The 17,503-nt window shown below is 36.3% G+C and overlaps 1 protein-coding gene across 1 annotated transcript in view; it reads left to right on the top strand.

Moving 5' to 3' along the window:
- Nucleotides 1–17,503, top strand: part of LOC110099163 (probable inactive ATP-dependent zinc metalloprotease FTSHI 1, chloroplastic) — an 84,596-nt gene that overhangs the window by 19,983 nt on the left and 47,110 nt on the right. The window contains exons 9-10 of the mRNA XM_028693477.1: nt 1,209–1,404; nt 1,982–2,096. Coding sequence (XP_028549310.1) covers nt 1,209–1,404; nt 1,982–2,096 — 311 coding nt within the window. The remainder of the gene's footprint in view (nt 1–1,208; nt 1,405–1,981; nt 2,097–17,503) is intronic.

Genomic DNA, 17,503 nt, shown 5'->3' on the forward strand with positions numbered 1-17,503 from the left:
TGCCTCTCTATTTGGCTGTATTGGGCCTTTATGGCTTGGAGTCTTTCACTTTTATTTGTTAGAGTAATAGAGATGCTTTAAGTTGCCATAGATAGATGGAGGCTAACTGTAGGGTATGTGTTGGACCGGTCCAACCGGCCATGTGCAAAGGGCTGGCCTGGGTTTACTCTATTAGTACTAAAGGTCCGCCTCTGCTGCAGCCCGTCCCCCTTGGGGGGTGGGTGCACTATTTGAATTGGATTTCGAAGGAGGGGGCGGTTAGGGAAGGAGTTAAGTTAGGTATGGGTTGTTTATTATGTCATTTCGCTCTCCAATTTTGTGCTTGTGGCAATCTCTTTTGAAACAGTCAAATGGAAATTGAATGATACTGATACTTATCTAATAGATCTTAATGTTTTTTGAAGAAAAAATTAACCATAAGCAAAAAAGTTTGCATACGGTTCTGTTTCTCTATTTAACTTTAGCGGAAAAGGCTCTAGTTAGCTTTGAAATAGAAGCATTATATTATTCTTGGTATTAACTTGGTATTAGAACTAGTTGAGACAGTGAATTTTGGTGTTAGGCACCGCGGATGAATTAAGCCATTCAGTAGGACATTTCGTTTATTCTAAATAGTGTGATTTTGCAACTTTTAAAATGTGAAATAAAAAGTTAGTAATGATGTAATTAAATTGATTTATTGTAAGTTGATTCTATCTTGAAGGTCGTTGGACTTGGGAAATGAATATTGTTCTGGTTGCATGTATGGTGTGATGGTCATAGAATTGAATCATGAAATTAGTGTAGGGTATTGCCTTCTGCTCATTCCTTGAATCTTTTAATTTCGCAATCTCATGCCTCACAATACCTTTTTTTAATTCTAAAGAGATCGGTACATCTTGTTGATAGCCAAGTTTTTGACTGGTGCTTTTTAACATGCCGCTCGCATTTTTGGTAAATTTAACAACAATGAAATTATCAAACTTATTTAGAATACTAGTTAAGCGGCCCTTTGTATTACAAAAAGATGCATAATGCAAAATCCTTAATCTGTAGATTTATTTAAAGTTTACAAGTAAGATCATTGAGAACTCTTTGGAATTTTGAATTGAAAGGGCATCCTTATTCTCAGGCATCTTTTATGAACTTGAGAGAAATGCATTTGAATTTTTATGTCCATAACTGTTTTTCTTAATCCATAAGCATTTACACCTGTGATATACAAATAGGCGTCAAGGTATTTTTAAAGAGTCGACCAACCACCTTTATAATGCTGCAACACAAGAACGAGAGACTACACTCAATCAGCTCTTGATTGAGCTTGATGGGTTTGATACTGGAAAAGGTGTAATATTCTTGGGTGCTACTAATCGTAGGGACCTGCTAGATCCAGCCCTTCTTCGACCTGGTCGCTTTGACCGAAAGGTATTGCTAATAATTTTCCATAGAGTTTATATCTAGCAAACTACATCCTGTTTATCTTAATACACTTGTGTATGATGTATGTTCTGTGCTTCTATTTAGTGGTTGAAAAGATTTGCACCTGTTAGTGAAGATGATGCCATAACTGAAGTTTTGAATGTTTGTATTATTTTGAAATCTCTGCCTTTTTGAGATACTTTGTACGGTAGTGGTAATATTATACTAGAGAAATATAATAGAAAATCATTTTGTTTACTAAAAATGACTGGACATGTTGTGAATACATAATATAAGTTGTAATTATTCTAAAACTGTGTTGTTTAGTACTTTAATGCAGTTAATTAGTACAATAATTACCTTATGGTAGGCATTGTATTCTGTAAATACCCTATGTGGAGGATGAGGAGATGAAGAAATATGAATGCATTTTCTCCATTTATTTGTGTTTTTCTTTTTTTTTTCCTTATTTTGAAAATTTAAACTGCTCGAAATATTCATTATATTCAATGATATGATCATCATTGCTTTACTTCTATTTTTTGTTGTTTTCATATTTCTATTGTATTGGTCTCTCTTTTAGATAAGGATCCGCCCGCCTGGTGCAAAGGGACGTTTAGACATCTTAAAGGTTCATGCTCGGAAAGTCAAATTGTCACCAACAGTTGATTTGGCTTCTTATGCTCAAAATTTGCCAGGTATGCTGACATAATCGAGTTCTCTTCAACCATGTGGTGTTTCAATGTAAATTTGATTTGAATTTACTATTGAAATGTAGTTTATTCTAAGATGGTGCATAACCAAGTTATTCAAGCGGTTGGGCCGATTTCTACAATTTAAAGCATGGGAAAAATAACTCTGAACATTGCCTCTGGTGGTGCTGCGATGACCTCGCGGGTTCGACTCCTATAATTATTAGGTGATTCAAAATACAAAAAAAAAAAAGAAATAAATAAAAATAAAAAACTGAAAAATAGTATTCTAATCTATTGCTCTTTTTTCGGCAGCAGCTTCGAGTGAGAATAATGATATAGATCTACAGAAGAAATATGGGGACTCTTGGTTAACCTGAAACTATAGAATATCCTCTTCCTTGTGATGTTAGTTATGCCCCATCACTTCATGCATCAACAGAAAAGATCCATTTGCACATTTTTTAGCATTTCACATATTATTTATAAAGAGGGTGGACCTAAGAGCAAATCATTAGGTTGCTCTTGTCAATAGTTTGAATCATGGGAAAGTACTTATTTGCAATGTTGAACTACGATACCATACACTTATCTCTAGATTGGACTATTCTTATTCATTTATAGAATCAAGATTCTTTGATTTGTCATTTCCTACTTTTCATGATTTTTTTATCCAAGAATTCCTATGGATGTCAGTCTTCCTTTGATGTGCCAATTTATGCATGATAGAATTTAGTATTATGTTATAGTATGATTACATGTTTGGTAGTTCTAAGGTAGAAAGCGGACTGTAAGACATCATCTTGCTGGATAGAAGGTGCTAGTAACCTAAATAATAATCTTGTATAATTCTTAACCTTCGTCTTATAAGAAAAGTTTCTTTTTGGTCATGAAGGTCATGAAAAAATTTAGACTTCCAGCGTGGTGGCTGCTTTCTGCAATTTTTTTTCTTATTTCCTATAATTTTCTATATTTTGCTTCTAACGTTTTTTCTTTCTCCTCTACACCAACCTTGCCTCATAATTTGAAGTCCTCAAATTCACCTCCAAGTCCATATCCGAAATGTAACCACTGTTTTTAGTTTGATTGTTCTATTAATTTTGTGATTAAGGAGTGAAGATCTAACATTCCCTAAATCATACAACTCTTTGCTTCAACAATCTCTCATAAGTCCCGTATTTGGAAAGTTCATAAATGCTCGTCACTCATCCTGAAATCTTATCCCTACATTATATAACATGCAAACGTCTTGCATCATGTATGTGCTCCATTGAAGTTTGTTGTAATGAATCCTGTATCCATTTGAGATCTATTGCATTATTGTGGTTGCTCTTCTATATGGCCCCGTGCTTTGCAGACTCTTGCACCCAATTCGACATTGATGCTGTGATATTGCTTGCCATGCTTATTATCTCTCTGTGTGCTCTAGCCTTTCGCGCATTGCGCAATTGCTATGCAGTTCATTGTAATTTTAAAACGATGAACTTTTGATGTTGACCTCATGTAGTGGGATAATTGTTTGATGTTATTGTTGTTGTTTATGAACTTTTGATGCCGTCGTGAGTATCACTTTGACTACCATTGTCAGCCCCGTCACCATATGTTCCTCATGTTTGCGGTTAAATCTTCCAAAGGATGTGCTTTTTGTTGAAAGCATCAATTAAGAGTTGGAAGTTCATAGTTCTTCCATCTGTTGTCATCATTAGTTGAATTGTTTTATTTTTTTTTCTTTTATTTGGCTAATCTAATGCTGTGTATAGTTTATTTCCATACAAAAAAAAAAAAAAAGAAGATAAAGTGTTAAATTTCAAAATAGTCTCTCGACTATTCATGTATATGTTAATTTTATTCCCAGAGGATAACGTTGTTCCAATTTAGTCCCTCGACTATACAACATTGATCCAAAATGGTCCATTCGGGACTAAATTGGAATCAAATTTATATCATAATTATAACATGAGGGACTATTTTAATCAATTTTGTATAGTTTAGACACAAAATTGGGGCAACGTGATCCTCTGGGGTTAAATTGTCCATACAAATAATTTGGAAACTATTTTGAGATTTTTTTTAAAACATTAAATTATATCAATATAAGTGTCTGAGTTAGCGGGGAAGCTTATTTTCCGTATCGTGAGAGAAACCTGGATTGTGTACAATGGAATATGAATTGGTTTAGGTTTGATTGAGAATCTTCATTTCTGTTTTGTGCCAAATTGATTTTCTTATTTCTAAATTCTTGTATTGCAATTAAAATTTTAAGACAATGCTTAATTATACATTGCATGTAGTTTATCTTATTAGTTGCATCGTGAAAACTAATTGTGCTTGCTTAACGTTAATGTCATCACGAATTTTGATATGTTAAAAGATGCATATGAAAATTTGTCTAGAAATGTGTAATAAGTTGAGCTTAGGGTAAATGTATAACTCATAATATCCATAAGTGAAAAGAAATATGAATGCTTTGAAGGTAAATTTTATTGAATGATTTGTAAGTTGAGATTTTGGCCAAATGGAGTACCTTAAGTTTGAATGAGTCAAATTAAAATGGTGAAGCTTATAATCTTAATGAAGCCATAGGGAATCAACCTCATAGCTAACCTTTACATCTTTTAGACACATCAAATTATTCAGTTGAAGTCTCTGATGTTGTTTTCTCTTAGGACATACCATCACAAAAATCAAGGTGCACAACCTTTGCCAATTAGACTACAAATTGTTAGAAATGTCCTTGCGATAAAATTCAGATGTTCATCATTCCCGACCTAAGTCAACTAGGAACCTTAGAGATCATATTGAATCCTCTAGGTAGATAATTAGGATTTAGAGACTATAGAAAACCTAGGAATCCTACAAATGTTTTTGATGATTATTGTTTTAATGATTATCATGATGATCGTGAACTCTACAAATCTTTTTGATGATTATTATCATAGTGATGGTCATTATGATCACCACTGTAAGCATGATAAAAGAGATATGGATGCTCCAACTTTTAGCAAGAGACATAATTCAAATATTTTTCTTGATTGGATATCTAAATTTGAGGATCTCTTTAATTGGTACTATACTAGGAATGAAAGAAGTGTGAAATACTAAGAGATATTAACCCGGATTCCAGGGTGACCAAGACAATCTTTCTGAAAGTCCTATTAAAATTTAAACTAATATGAAAGCTAGATTGAGAGAAATATTCTCCCGCCCATTATTAGTCTTGAATAGTTTATAATTCATAAATCTAAGGCATGATAATATAATGTTAATAAAAATTTAAATCAATTTGAAGAATTGAATTGTAAATGCAATTTGGAAGAATAAATATGGGTAGTAATTGTTAGAGCACGTGCCCACGTCAACAATCTTAGAACACGCTTTGTAACTAATTGCTGACATGGCATTGCTGTACATAACGGACCATGTCTTTCACTCTTCTTGATAGTTGTTGTACTTCTTTCCTTGTCTATAAATACATCCCTGTATCAAGATCTAAGTGAGAATGAAGAGGTTATTCATCTTCCTCCTGTATCTCTTTTTTGTACATCTAGATCTCTTAGTTCATATACTAGGAAACTAGTTCTCTGATGGTATCAGAGCTTTGTCGCTCAACAGCTCCGGGATCCGTCAATGGATGAATAAGAATCTGCGGCATCTTCTCCAGCGAATTCAAACCTCTCAGCTTCCTTAGCCGAATTTACTGTACCCGCTCCTCAAATTCCTCATATCAAATGTCAAGAATCTTGTTCCCACCCAACTCACTAATGGAACTATGCTATATGACCTATTCAATTGTATCAACACTTTTTGGCAAATGACTATAGCGGCCATCTCACTGGTCTCTCCATCTATCCTCCTAAAACTTCAGCAACTGAATGCAATCTATGGAAGCTCATTGATCGCAATCTCATATCTGCTTTGTTGTCTACAATCTCCTCATCAGTGCTTCCATATGTCCTCACTCTTGCCACGGCTCATGAGGTATGGATTACTATTGAAAGACTATTACAACCTACTAATAAATCTCATGTTATTCAACTCAATAATGAGCTTCATCAAATTCAAATGAAAGATCATACAATGCAACAATATCTCGCTCAGATCAAGACGATCGTGGACAATATTGCTGCAACCGGATCAACTATTGATGCTGAAGACATCTTATTATATATTTTAAACAATCTTCTAACAATCTATAATCCATTCAAGATGGCTATAAGAACATCATTGAATCCTATCAGCTTAGATGTTCTTTATTCGCTACTATGTAATGAGGAGATAAATCTCGGACACGAGAAACTTAAAGACACTCAACAACAACCGGACACCGTAGTTCTTCTTTCAAACCGCAACAACTAAGCTCGTGGATGATCCAATCGATTGCAGGGTCGAGGCTTAAATTCTCGTCCTCCATCTAATTTCAGTTCTCAGAATCAAGGTACAACATCAACAATCAATCGACCCACGTGCCAAATCTATGGTAAAATTTGTCATTCAGCATTAAATTGTTGGTATCGATGAAACCTTCAATATTCTCCTTCAACGTCGTTGAATCCCATAGCTCATCTTTCTCATCAACAACACAACGCTACAGTCGAGTTGGTACTGGATTCCGGAGCATCGTCACATCTGATTTAAGATGCTTCTAATCTTCAACTAGTTCCATACAATGGACTTGATTCTGTTTCCATTACAAATGGGAGCACGGTGCCGATTCAGAACCCCGGACAAGGCATCCTACCATTACCGGACTCAGCCCGTAAGCTCTATCTTGACAATCTTCTGCATGTTCTGTCGTTGTCTCACAACCTTTTGTCTATTTCCAAATTAACATAAGATAATAATGTTTCCATCTGCTTTGATGCTCATGGTTTCGTTATTAAGGATCTTCAGGACAATCAGCACCTTCTATGTGGTCCAAGCGTGCTGGTTTGTACCAAATACGAATATCTCCTAGAAATAAGGCAACTGCTTTTAGAGCCAAAAATATTTCTACCTCATTGTGGCATGCATGTCTTGGACATCCTCATTCTCGCCTCATCACCTCTCTAGTCAAATACATTCCGGAATTACGAAGTGTTTCACCACTATCATACGTTTGTACATCTTGTAATGTGGCAAAAGCCACAAAATTCCTTTACTACAAGTACTTCATGTATCAATCCATTTGAGCTTGTTCATTCAGACGTATGGGATCCGACTCCTCAATCATCGTTCAATGGCTACAAGTACTACGTAATATTCATTGATGACTTTACAAAGTTTTCTTGGCTTTACCTCATGAATTCTAAACAAAAAACGTTCATAAAGTTTCAAAACTTTTGTAATATCATCAAAAACAAATTTAATAGCCACATTCAAACTTTTTGCTCAGATGGTGGTGGGGAGTTCATGAGCAATTCCTTTCAGTCGTATTTATCAAATAACGACACCACTTATCAAATCAGCTGCCCATATACTTCTGAACAAAACGGAACCGCCGAACGCAAACACCGCCATCTTCTTGATCTTACTAGAACACTTCTACACGCTGCTCATCTTCCTATTCATTTTTTAGCTGAGGTGCTAACCACTGCTAACTACTCAATAAATCATTTTCCTTCAAAAGCCATATCACTTCAAGTTCCTTATCATAAGCTGTATGGTCATCCACTCACCTACAATCATTTGCGCACTGTCGGGTGCTTATGCTTTCCTTGGCATCAACCGCAAGCTCCAAATAAACTCTCGCCTCATTCTCAAGAATGTGTATTCTTGGGTTACTCTAGTTTGCATAAAGGTTATTGTTTCCTCAGCATTAAAACCAAACGAATCCACATTTCTCGTCAACATTTCCCATTTCAAGTTTCATCAAAACAAACTGTTGTTACTTCATCAGACAAACTATTCTCCTCTTTTATTAGTTCCAACATCCACAATACCTACTGTCAGCTCCAAAACTACTGCCCCATCAGACGTCATAACTCTTGCACTCAATATATTACTTCGCTGCTCTAGAAAATTGACCTTCCTCCCAACATTCTTCAGCTCAAATCTATGGTATAAACTCCACAGAATCAGCCCCCGTGCTGCCTACACAACCTCAAATTCATCATATGCAAACTAGACTCAAATCTGGAATCTCTCGACATAAACAGATCTTTGACCTGTCTATTGTTTCCACCCCTTGATTCACTCTTACATCCTATTCTCATGCAGCAAAACATAAGCAATGGAGAAGTGCATTGTCGGCATAATATATGGCCCTTAAAAAACAGGGTACTTGGTCGCTTGTTCCACTGCCAATTAACAAGCCAATTCTTGACTGCAAGTGGACGCTCAAAACCAAGCTACAAACTAATGGCCAAATTGATAGATACAAGGTTCGTTTAGTGGTTCAGAGTTGTTCTCAAGAATTTAGCGTGAATTACACTAAAACATTTAATCCGGTAGCCAAAATGGCAACAATTCGCATTCTTCTCACACTTGCTCTTCATTGTCAATGGTTTATTCTTGATATAGATGTATCAAATGCATTTTTACATGGTGAACTTCAGGATGAAGTATATATGAAATAACCACCTGGGTTTATTGATTATTAAAATCCTGGTTATGTGATGTAGACAAAAGGGGGGTCAACACTAGTCCAAAATAAATCAAATTTTGGCTTCCCTTGAGTGTAGTAGTTTAACATATTTGAGCTGAACTTTTAGTTCATTTATGAGCTGGACTTTAGTTCATTTATTGAACTAAAGGTTAGCTCATTATGAGCTAACATTTTAGTTCATTTATTATCTTTTAATTAATGTCTTTTATGCTTTTTATGTTAGTATTTATGTTTGTCTCTTGGAATTCCAAACCGGCCTTTGGAATTCCAAGATTTTCTTTTCCCCATGAGGTGGCCCTTTGGCTTCCTCCTTGGCTTTTCGTATTTTGCATTTTGCCCCATAGAATTCCGGCCGGCCGCTGGTTTTCTCGTGCCTGGGCTCTTTCCCGAGGCTGTGGCCCCATGGTTCCGTGCGGCCTTCTTGTTTTCCGCGGTGGCTGCTTCGGTTCCTGGTTTGGGTTGATTTCCGTGAGCATGGGGAAGGATTTCTATGCTTATGGTGCTTAGTTTCTTGTGTTAGAATTAATGTAATGTGTCTCTTGGTATTCCTCTTTCATACCTATAAATATGGGATGATTTGTAATGTTTGAAGTTAGTTGAATGATAAGTTATTTTTGGAAGCTTTAACCTGCGGGTTTGCTTTGGAAATCCTGCGGGCTCTTTCCACCCTTCTTTCTAATCCCCTCCGGAAATCCTGCGGGCTTCTAATCTCTTTTGTCTCTCCGCATGTGCCACTCCACTTGTATCCCTCTTCTCTAAGTGCAGCAACTTTAGGGTGTCTTTTTATTTTATTTGTAAGAGTTTGTTCTTTCCTCTCCTAGTATTTCTTGTTGTGTCGGTGTCGTTTCGTTTATCTTTTGTTGATCAAGAGATACAGGCTCCCTATATTTTTTTGATTGCATCATTATGTTTGTAAATTGCAAAAATCTATATATGGGCTTAAACAGTCACCGAGGCAATGGTTTCAAAAGTTTACTACATCTCTCTAGCTACTCGGTTCATATTTAGTAAAGCATAGCCTCCTTACTCATTTACAATAAAGACAACATGCAAGTGTTCATTCTGCTTTATGTGGATGATATACTAGTCATCGGAAATGACTCACCAAATTTCTGCTTCAGCAGTTGCACTCTAAGTTCAATCGTAAATAATTGGGAAACATCTCTCTGTTCCTTGGCATACAAGTAACAAAAACAGCCAACGGTTACTTCTTAAATCCGCAACATTATGCAAAAGAGTTAACTGCATACAACCAGTTTTGATGACTACAAATCAGCTCTCACACCAATGGATTTGAGACACTCCAAATACAAAACTAACAATCAACTATATGCAGATCCTCAAAGCTATCGCAAGCTAGCAGGCTCACTCCAATACTTATCCATCACGAGATTAGATATCGCGTTTGCAGTCAATTTCATATGTCAGCATATGCATAAACCGACCAACAATGATTATCAAGCTCTCAAAAGACTTCTTAGGCACATTAAAGGAACAACACACTTTGGTATTCCAATTACTTTGGGAAATCTTCAACTATGTACTTATGCGGATGCAGACTGGGCTGTCGATTCCATTTACAGGAAGTTTATTACTGGGTTTTGCACATTTCTGGGTAATAACCTCATTTTCTGGTCAGTCAAGAAACAAGTTACGCTGGAAAAACTTGTCGACAGAAGCAAAATAGAGATCAGTTTCCTCGGCTACATCAGATGGCTTGTGGCTTCGTCGACTTATAATCGAGCTTCACATACCTCAGAAATCTTCGACAATCATTTATTGTGATAACACTTTGACAATTGCATTGGCAAACAACCCAGTATTTAATGCTCGGACAAAGCATATTGAAATCGATTATCACTTTATAAGTGGACACATTAAAGCCGACACTATAAAAATTTCTCACATCAATTCTTTTGATCAAATTGCTAATATACTCACAAAGCCTCCTTCCGCAACTTGGTTTTGTAATTCTATTGATCAAATTGCCTCTACGTAACTCTATTATGGCTTTTCACTCCATATTAGTAACACATGTTACACCTCATTCTTATTCACCTTTAAACGACTTCTATTCTTTTCTTGACGACCACTTTTTCAGCTTCACAATTGGATGCAGCACAGCAAACATTATATTTTTGATTTGAAATCTCCCATTTCTTTTCATATTCAATTGGATATTCATTTCCGGCGCTTCCACTTAACTATGCTTACTACGTACAAAACTTTGAGCACAAGATATAATAACTTATACCTTGGTTCTTACCTAAAGTAAATGAATGTTTGTAATGGAGACCATCACATCAAATATTCTGTGTATGTCCTCTCATTCAAAGTGACGTCAATTTTAAGATTACAATAAAAAACATACAATTTAGGTATGATAGGTGGATAGACAACTAATGTGTGAGCCTTATTTAGGAGGTCTGCTAAACGCTTCTTCAATTTTCTTTGTCAAAGTGATTTTTGAGTTAATTATAATGGTGCGTCTATTAAAGAACTACTTTTTTTATTGTGCCTCAAAGACTCTAACAAAGTGTTATTGGATAGGATTGTGCACTCTTAATAATATTGTTAAAGCTCATTGAAATAATGGTTGTTATTGATATATCTATTTATAGGGGAATGTGCATGTGCCAACCTCTCATATCCAAATTCATTCTTTAGGTAGATAGCTATGGTTGGGTTCTTCATTCTCATTTCATCAAAGTGCTCGTTGAACTCAAATCTCTTTAGATACTTTGGAAGCCAAGTGATGCATGCAAATTTCAATTTATTTTAGTTTTTTTATTGTAATTTGATTGTTATAGTTTTGTTTTATTTTTTATACTATCTTATGATGGAAAGCATCCAATGATCATGAGTAGGTAGTGCTTGGGCTTTGCAATCCTTGGGTGTGCTAGTTATTTGGGTTTCTTGGTTCTTGGGCTACTGGTTGCTCTTGGGTTGGGTTTGGCTGCTCGGTTTTGGACTGTGATTTTTGGGAGCTGCTTTGATGTAGCTCATAAATGCTTGAGCTGATGTTTTAGCTCATTATTATGAATAGTTATTCCTCTTGATAGCTCATTACGTGGAATGGAATTTTCCCTTTCCCCTTCTCTGTGTCTCTACGGTTTTCCTTGCCTGGTTGCCTGTTCCAGTTCCCCTGACTGCTATTTTAGTTCCCCTGGCTTCTGTTCCGGTTTCCCTGGCCGTCCGTCCCTTTTCCTGTGGTTGTCTTTTTCTAGTTATCCGGGTGGCTATTTGGGTGCTATTTCTGGATTAAATGCAGGCCATCTACTCCCCCTTACCTGATTCGTTTGGTTGGAGGTGGATTGGCTGTTTGGTTGCCCCCTTTTCTGTTATTTGCTTCAATAGGCGATGCACAATAAGATTCTTCAATTTAGTTATCAATTTCAATATGCATAATATGTGAAATCAATTTCACAGTCAATGATAGATTCATATTCTAATGCAAGTTTCTATTCATCATGGATCATGCTCAAAGTCAATTCTTGATTAAAATATGTTCTAGGATTTAAGTTTCTAATTTGTTCTCAACTATCAAATCAATGTGTTCTAATATAGTTATAGTGTAGCCTAAGATTTAACAAATTTAAATGTATTATATTTAATTATAAATTATTTTTTTAATATAATCCACATTTAAAGAATGTTCATAAACTATAATTTAAAAAAAATATTAAATTTAACCATACGTGTCACCTCCTGATTGGTTGGAGTAGTAATATTAATGAACAAAGTCTCTATGGGCAAACTTGATGGAGGCGAGCTCTCTATGGGTGAGCTCGATGGCGGAGAGTATGTTCTAGGTGAGTCTATGAATACGCCTAGGTGAATGATTAGGTTTTATTGATGTGTGGTGTTGGAGATCGTGGACTTCCTTAAGGAGAAAAGGTAGTGAGATGTAGAAATGAAGAGCTTCAGGCTAGATGATTATAGATTATATTTGGTGCAAGTTTAAAAGGCGGTTTCTTGTAGCTGTGTTGGATGTACTGGAATGTTCTAATGAAGAACCAATGAGAAAGGTAGCAACGAGTGATTATTTGATAAGGGATTCCTAATTCACCCTGTGCAGGGGAAGCTCCTTGGTAGGTCCAAGCCACTTCAGTTTGTCGATTCTCTCAGGTGAGTTCCAGGTTCCATACAAATTCTCAAATGGAACCCCTCCTAATGGTAAGTGTACAAGTCAATACCTAGTAGCTATTTGTGAAACAATTATTAAGGCATTTATGAGTACACATTACTTTTACTTTTTTTGAAAATTAATAAAATTCTCAAATTAAAATAATAATAAGTGCCGTAGAGTAGATATAGTGCAAGAATGCGTGCATAAAAAATGAATAATAATTTAAATATAGATTGGAAATAAGCTTTAATAAATGATAAATTTTATAAAAGTGAAAATGAGTTCATTCAATTTCAAGAAGCTTGACTAAAACCTTTTAAGAAAAGAAATTGAATATGGCAGTCATTTTGAATAAATTAAAATTTCTGTAATAGTACTATATAGTGAATTTTATTGTTTAGGGTTTAGTCAAGCTTCTTGAAATTGTTGACCAGTTACCCACGACATGTTTAGGGCAGTCAAGCTTCTTAAAATTTTTGTAATAGTACTATATAGATGAATTGTTGACCAGTTACCCACGACATAACCGGCTCCCACTACCCCACTAACCCACGTATTTCACAACCACTCACGTAAACACCCCCTAGCCGCACTCTCTCCGGCATTGGCATGTAAGGGTGTAAACAAGTTAAGTCAAGTCGAGTAGTGGTCTTATTGAGCTCGGCTCATTGGTCAAAAAGTCTGCTCGAACTCAAGCTTGAGTTGAGCCCCACTATAAACGAGCTCGAACCTACTCGTGAACCTTGATGGGATATTTTAAATATTATTAATTATTTTAAATGTTAAAAAAATATTAAATATTTTAAACATTTGTTATTAATTTTAAACATTAAATATTAATTTATTTTAATATCATTAAATATTTTAAACTTTTATTATTATTTTTTTTAAATATTTAAATTTAATAAATAAAATAAAACTTTTTAAGAAAAAATATTAATAATTGTGGGCTCCGAAAATTTACCCTCGACCTCCGCCCGCGCTATTTTGCTTTTTCTTTTTAGCGAGAGAGTTTTAACGGAATAAGTTCCGGGGTAAATTTTGGAAGGCAGATGGGTTTGTAGATAAGACACTACCCAGAGATTTCACCCTCATTTTGCGAGGACTTTATGATCTGAGTTTTGGTTTCCTATAGGCGCAAGCCCCTATAGTTAATTAGCCCTCCCAATAATGAGAGAGAACTTTCGATTAAGGCTAGTCATAAATCAGGCACGTATAGAATACATGTTATCTGACATATAGTAACAGCATGGGCAATTGGTATTTAAAGAGTTTGGAGATTTGAAAGATTGATATTTAAACAGAAATTGCACCATCTTGCACTTAAAATGGATGGTGGGGGAATGGATGATGGACCCGGTTAAGATTCCGTGGTTCCGTCGTCCTGGGCTATCGTGGTCCCTGGTCTACTTAGTCAGAGGAGATTGTCGACCTAACCTGATAGAAGGATACTTGTAGGCAGCCATGGGTTGCTTCGTCCAAGGGGACCTTTTAGATCTGGGGTGAATATTTGCCTAAGGGGACAAATTTGGATCCACCTTAGCTAACAGAGGGCTTTATGCCTTATCAATCATATCCTATTAATTCATATCTTAAGAATTTGATACCTATAAGGAGTGTATTGGCTCTGGCCATAACCGGTATTTCGTGATGTCATTTGGCTGCAAAACCACTCGGTTCAAAGGTCCCCGAGTCACAACCGTTTATCCTGCGGTGCCATTTGGCGGCAAAACCGCCGGTTAGAGGACATATCACGATTTTACTGGTAGGGGATTGTTTGAGAATGGATCCCAGTGATATTTTCGACTAGGCATTAGCTCCATGTGAGCTGAAGTAGATTTTAACTTGTCCACCCCTGCAAACTGTTGCGGAGGGTGGATGGATTTTGGTTTGAGTGATTGATGGATGATTTCAAATTTAAATATCTTGGAATTTGGGATTTGTTAGGTTTTGGACTTTGTGGAGTTTTGGATTTTGAGTGGACTTTTGAGATGCATTTGAAAAATGCCCTAAATTAATCCCTCCGGTTTAGATCTTCAATCAACACGGCCATCATCGGGTTGTTTGGGGTCATTTTCATTTGAAAATATTTACTTTTTGGATGGACCTTGTCGACTCTATCGAGTTATCGACAGAGTATCAAGTTTTATAGGCTTCATGCCTTTGTGAATTCTCTTTATTAAAGGTCTTGAAGGCCTGATATGAATGTATAAAATAAATATTTCGGTCAATCTCATGACTGCATATTTATCTGCTGGTTCGAACCCTGTCTACTCCTATTTATCTGCTCAGGAGGATCTGGTTTTGTAGGCTTAGTGCCTTTATTAGTGAATTCTCATTGTTATAGGCCTTGAAGGCCTAATATGAATGTATTAAGACAAATATACCGGTCGCCGCAATTATATATTTGTTCAATGGTTCGAACCCTGTCAATTTCTATTGATACGTTTAGGAGGATCAGGTTCGAACCTGAATTCACTTATTGACCCGCGCAGCATCCCTAGACGTCACGTGTGTACCAATAACACGCTCGCCGGAGCCCATGAGGGTTCTTGATTGTATACCCCCCCTTTTTTAGTGTACCTATATGTATATAATTTATAGTGCACGTGTAGGGGTACACCGAAATAATTGTAGTTATGCAAGTAATCGCCATTTGAGTACACAACATTTCATTTGAGAGCTTATATACTTCTTTTGTCCGCTAGAACGAATGTTGCGGATTCGGTGGTGGTGCGTTGTAGGTTGTAGACGCCTCTGTCTGCTTGTATAAGTGTTGCAGATCCGGTTGTGCTATGGTCTTGATGTTATGAGGCATCTCCTCATCTTGATGTTGACTCCTTTTCTCATTTATCGGGGAGGGTTTCTTCTGGATTTTGAAATCAGTGACTGCTACCTTGAAAATAGTTCTTTTTAGGGTCTTTAGTATAGTATACTTGTTGTTTTTTGATTTTTGTAGATGCAAGCACTGCCTTCTTATTAAGTGCAGGATCAAGAAAAATTTTTGGAACATCAGGAAGTTTAGTTTGAATTTGCTCAAGCATATCTTTCATTCTGCCAGGGGGTGTCCTTTTTCATACATCGGGTTGCCCTTATACCCGATGTACTTGAAGATCTTGATCACCACTGTCATAGGTGATATCCGTACTTGTGTCCACAGTGGTTCTTTGTACTTACAATACACTGTTGTTATCCATAAGTATTCATTTGCAGGGAATCGTTGTATCCACTATGACCTCCTAGGAGTATTCGTAGAAGAGCCATTATTCTTGCATCATACTCACCTTTCACCAATCTCAGGTGGTTATTGGTGTATTTGCACTTGTTTGTAGGGATGGATCTTTGATTGCTACATATGGGTAAGACTCGTACACCTTACAACTGTCAGTTGCTTCTTACCAGTGTAGTACATTGACTTTGTAGGGACTGTTGTATCTACTACGACCTCTTGAAATATTCGTAGGAGAACCATTGTCCCCTTCAGTCTTTTGAGTTCAATTGCATGTTCACATTTTGTTCAAAGTCTTCTGGAGTCTTTGCAGGTTCACTTTTATGTTCAAAATGATTTAAATTTGGCTCCATTTTGATTTCATTTTATTTGGATTTGACCTTTTAAAAATCATTTAAATTTTTGTTCTGATTTAGGTCCACAGGTCCACAGGTCCACTGCTTATCGAGTCCAAGTTCTTGTTCTTTTGCGTTCAAATGGGTCCGAGTACAGTAGCATATTTCACCTGAAATTTTGGCAGCCTCCCGGCGTCTGCCCCGTTTAGGAGAAAACTAGAGAAACTGGGCCTTCCCACCATGCACAATAAAGGCATGTATGGTAGGTGTCCTCGAACGAGGACACTACGGCCGTGATCTTTTTTCCCACCACATGCAATAAAGACGTGTATGGGGTCTTTGACGGTACCTTTTTAAAAGACAGTTTGCTTTCCCCCCGCTCGGGGGTATTTATGAGTGACCCCGCCTCGTCGTAGGTGCCTCACCAGGGTCCCATCCCACCATGCGCAATAAAGGCGTGTATGGCGATTTTCTGGTCCGCCACGAACATTTAAGTAGGGTCTTTAGGTGATTACTCACCCCGTCGTAGGCGCCGCACCGGGGTCCCATCCCAGCACGCGCAATAAAGGCGTGTATGAGTGGTTTTCCGGTCTGCCTCAAACAACGAAAGTGGGCTCTCGAGTTTTAAGGTTAAGGGTTTATACCTGCGTGGAGCTAGTGTTGGCATGCAGATCGAGGCAAGAAGAGGGAAGGGGATTTCATCTTAATTATAATTAAATTATAATTAATTAACAATTAATTAATTAAAATTATAATTAATAAGTAATTAATTATAATTAATAATGATTAATTATTAATTAATTTATTAATTATATTAATAATTAATTAATAATTAATTATAATTTCATAAATAATTATAATTATTCATTAATTAATTATATTTAGTTAATTAATTATATTTAATTAATAATTAATTATAATTAATTATAAATACTAATAATTATAATTAACTATAATATTTTAAAAAAATATATCCTCCCCTCCCCTCTATTGATGTTCACGGGTTTTGGCTGAAGAAGCTTGCGTGAGGGATAAAGTTACCTTTACAGTGCGAGCTCCCGGTTTTTCTTCCGATCAAAATGTTATAACTTCCGATCTAACAAGCAGAGAAGGGATGTCGTTAAGGGAGGGTGGAAG

This window comes from Dendrobium catenatum, unplaced genomic scaffold (assembly GCF_001605985.2).
Source record: "Dendrobium catenatum unplaced genomic scaffold, ASM160598v2 fragScaff_scaffold_293, whole genome shotgun sequence".
Classification (NCBI taxonomy): domain Eukaryota; kingdom Viridiplantae; phylum Streptophyta; class Magnoliopsida; order Asparagales; family Orchidaceae; genus Dendrobium; species Dendrobium catenatum.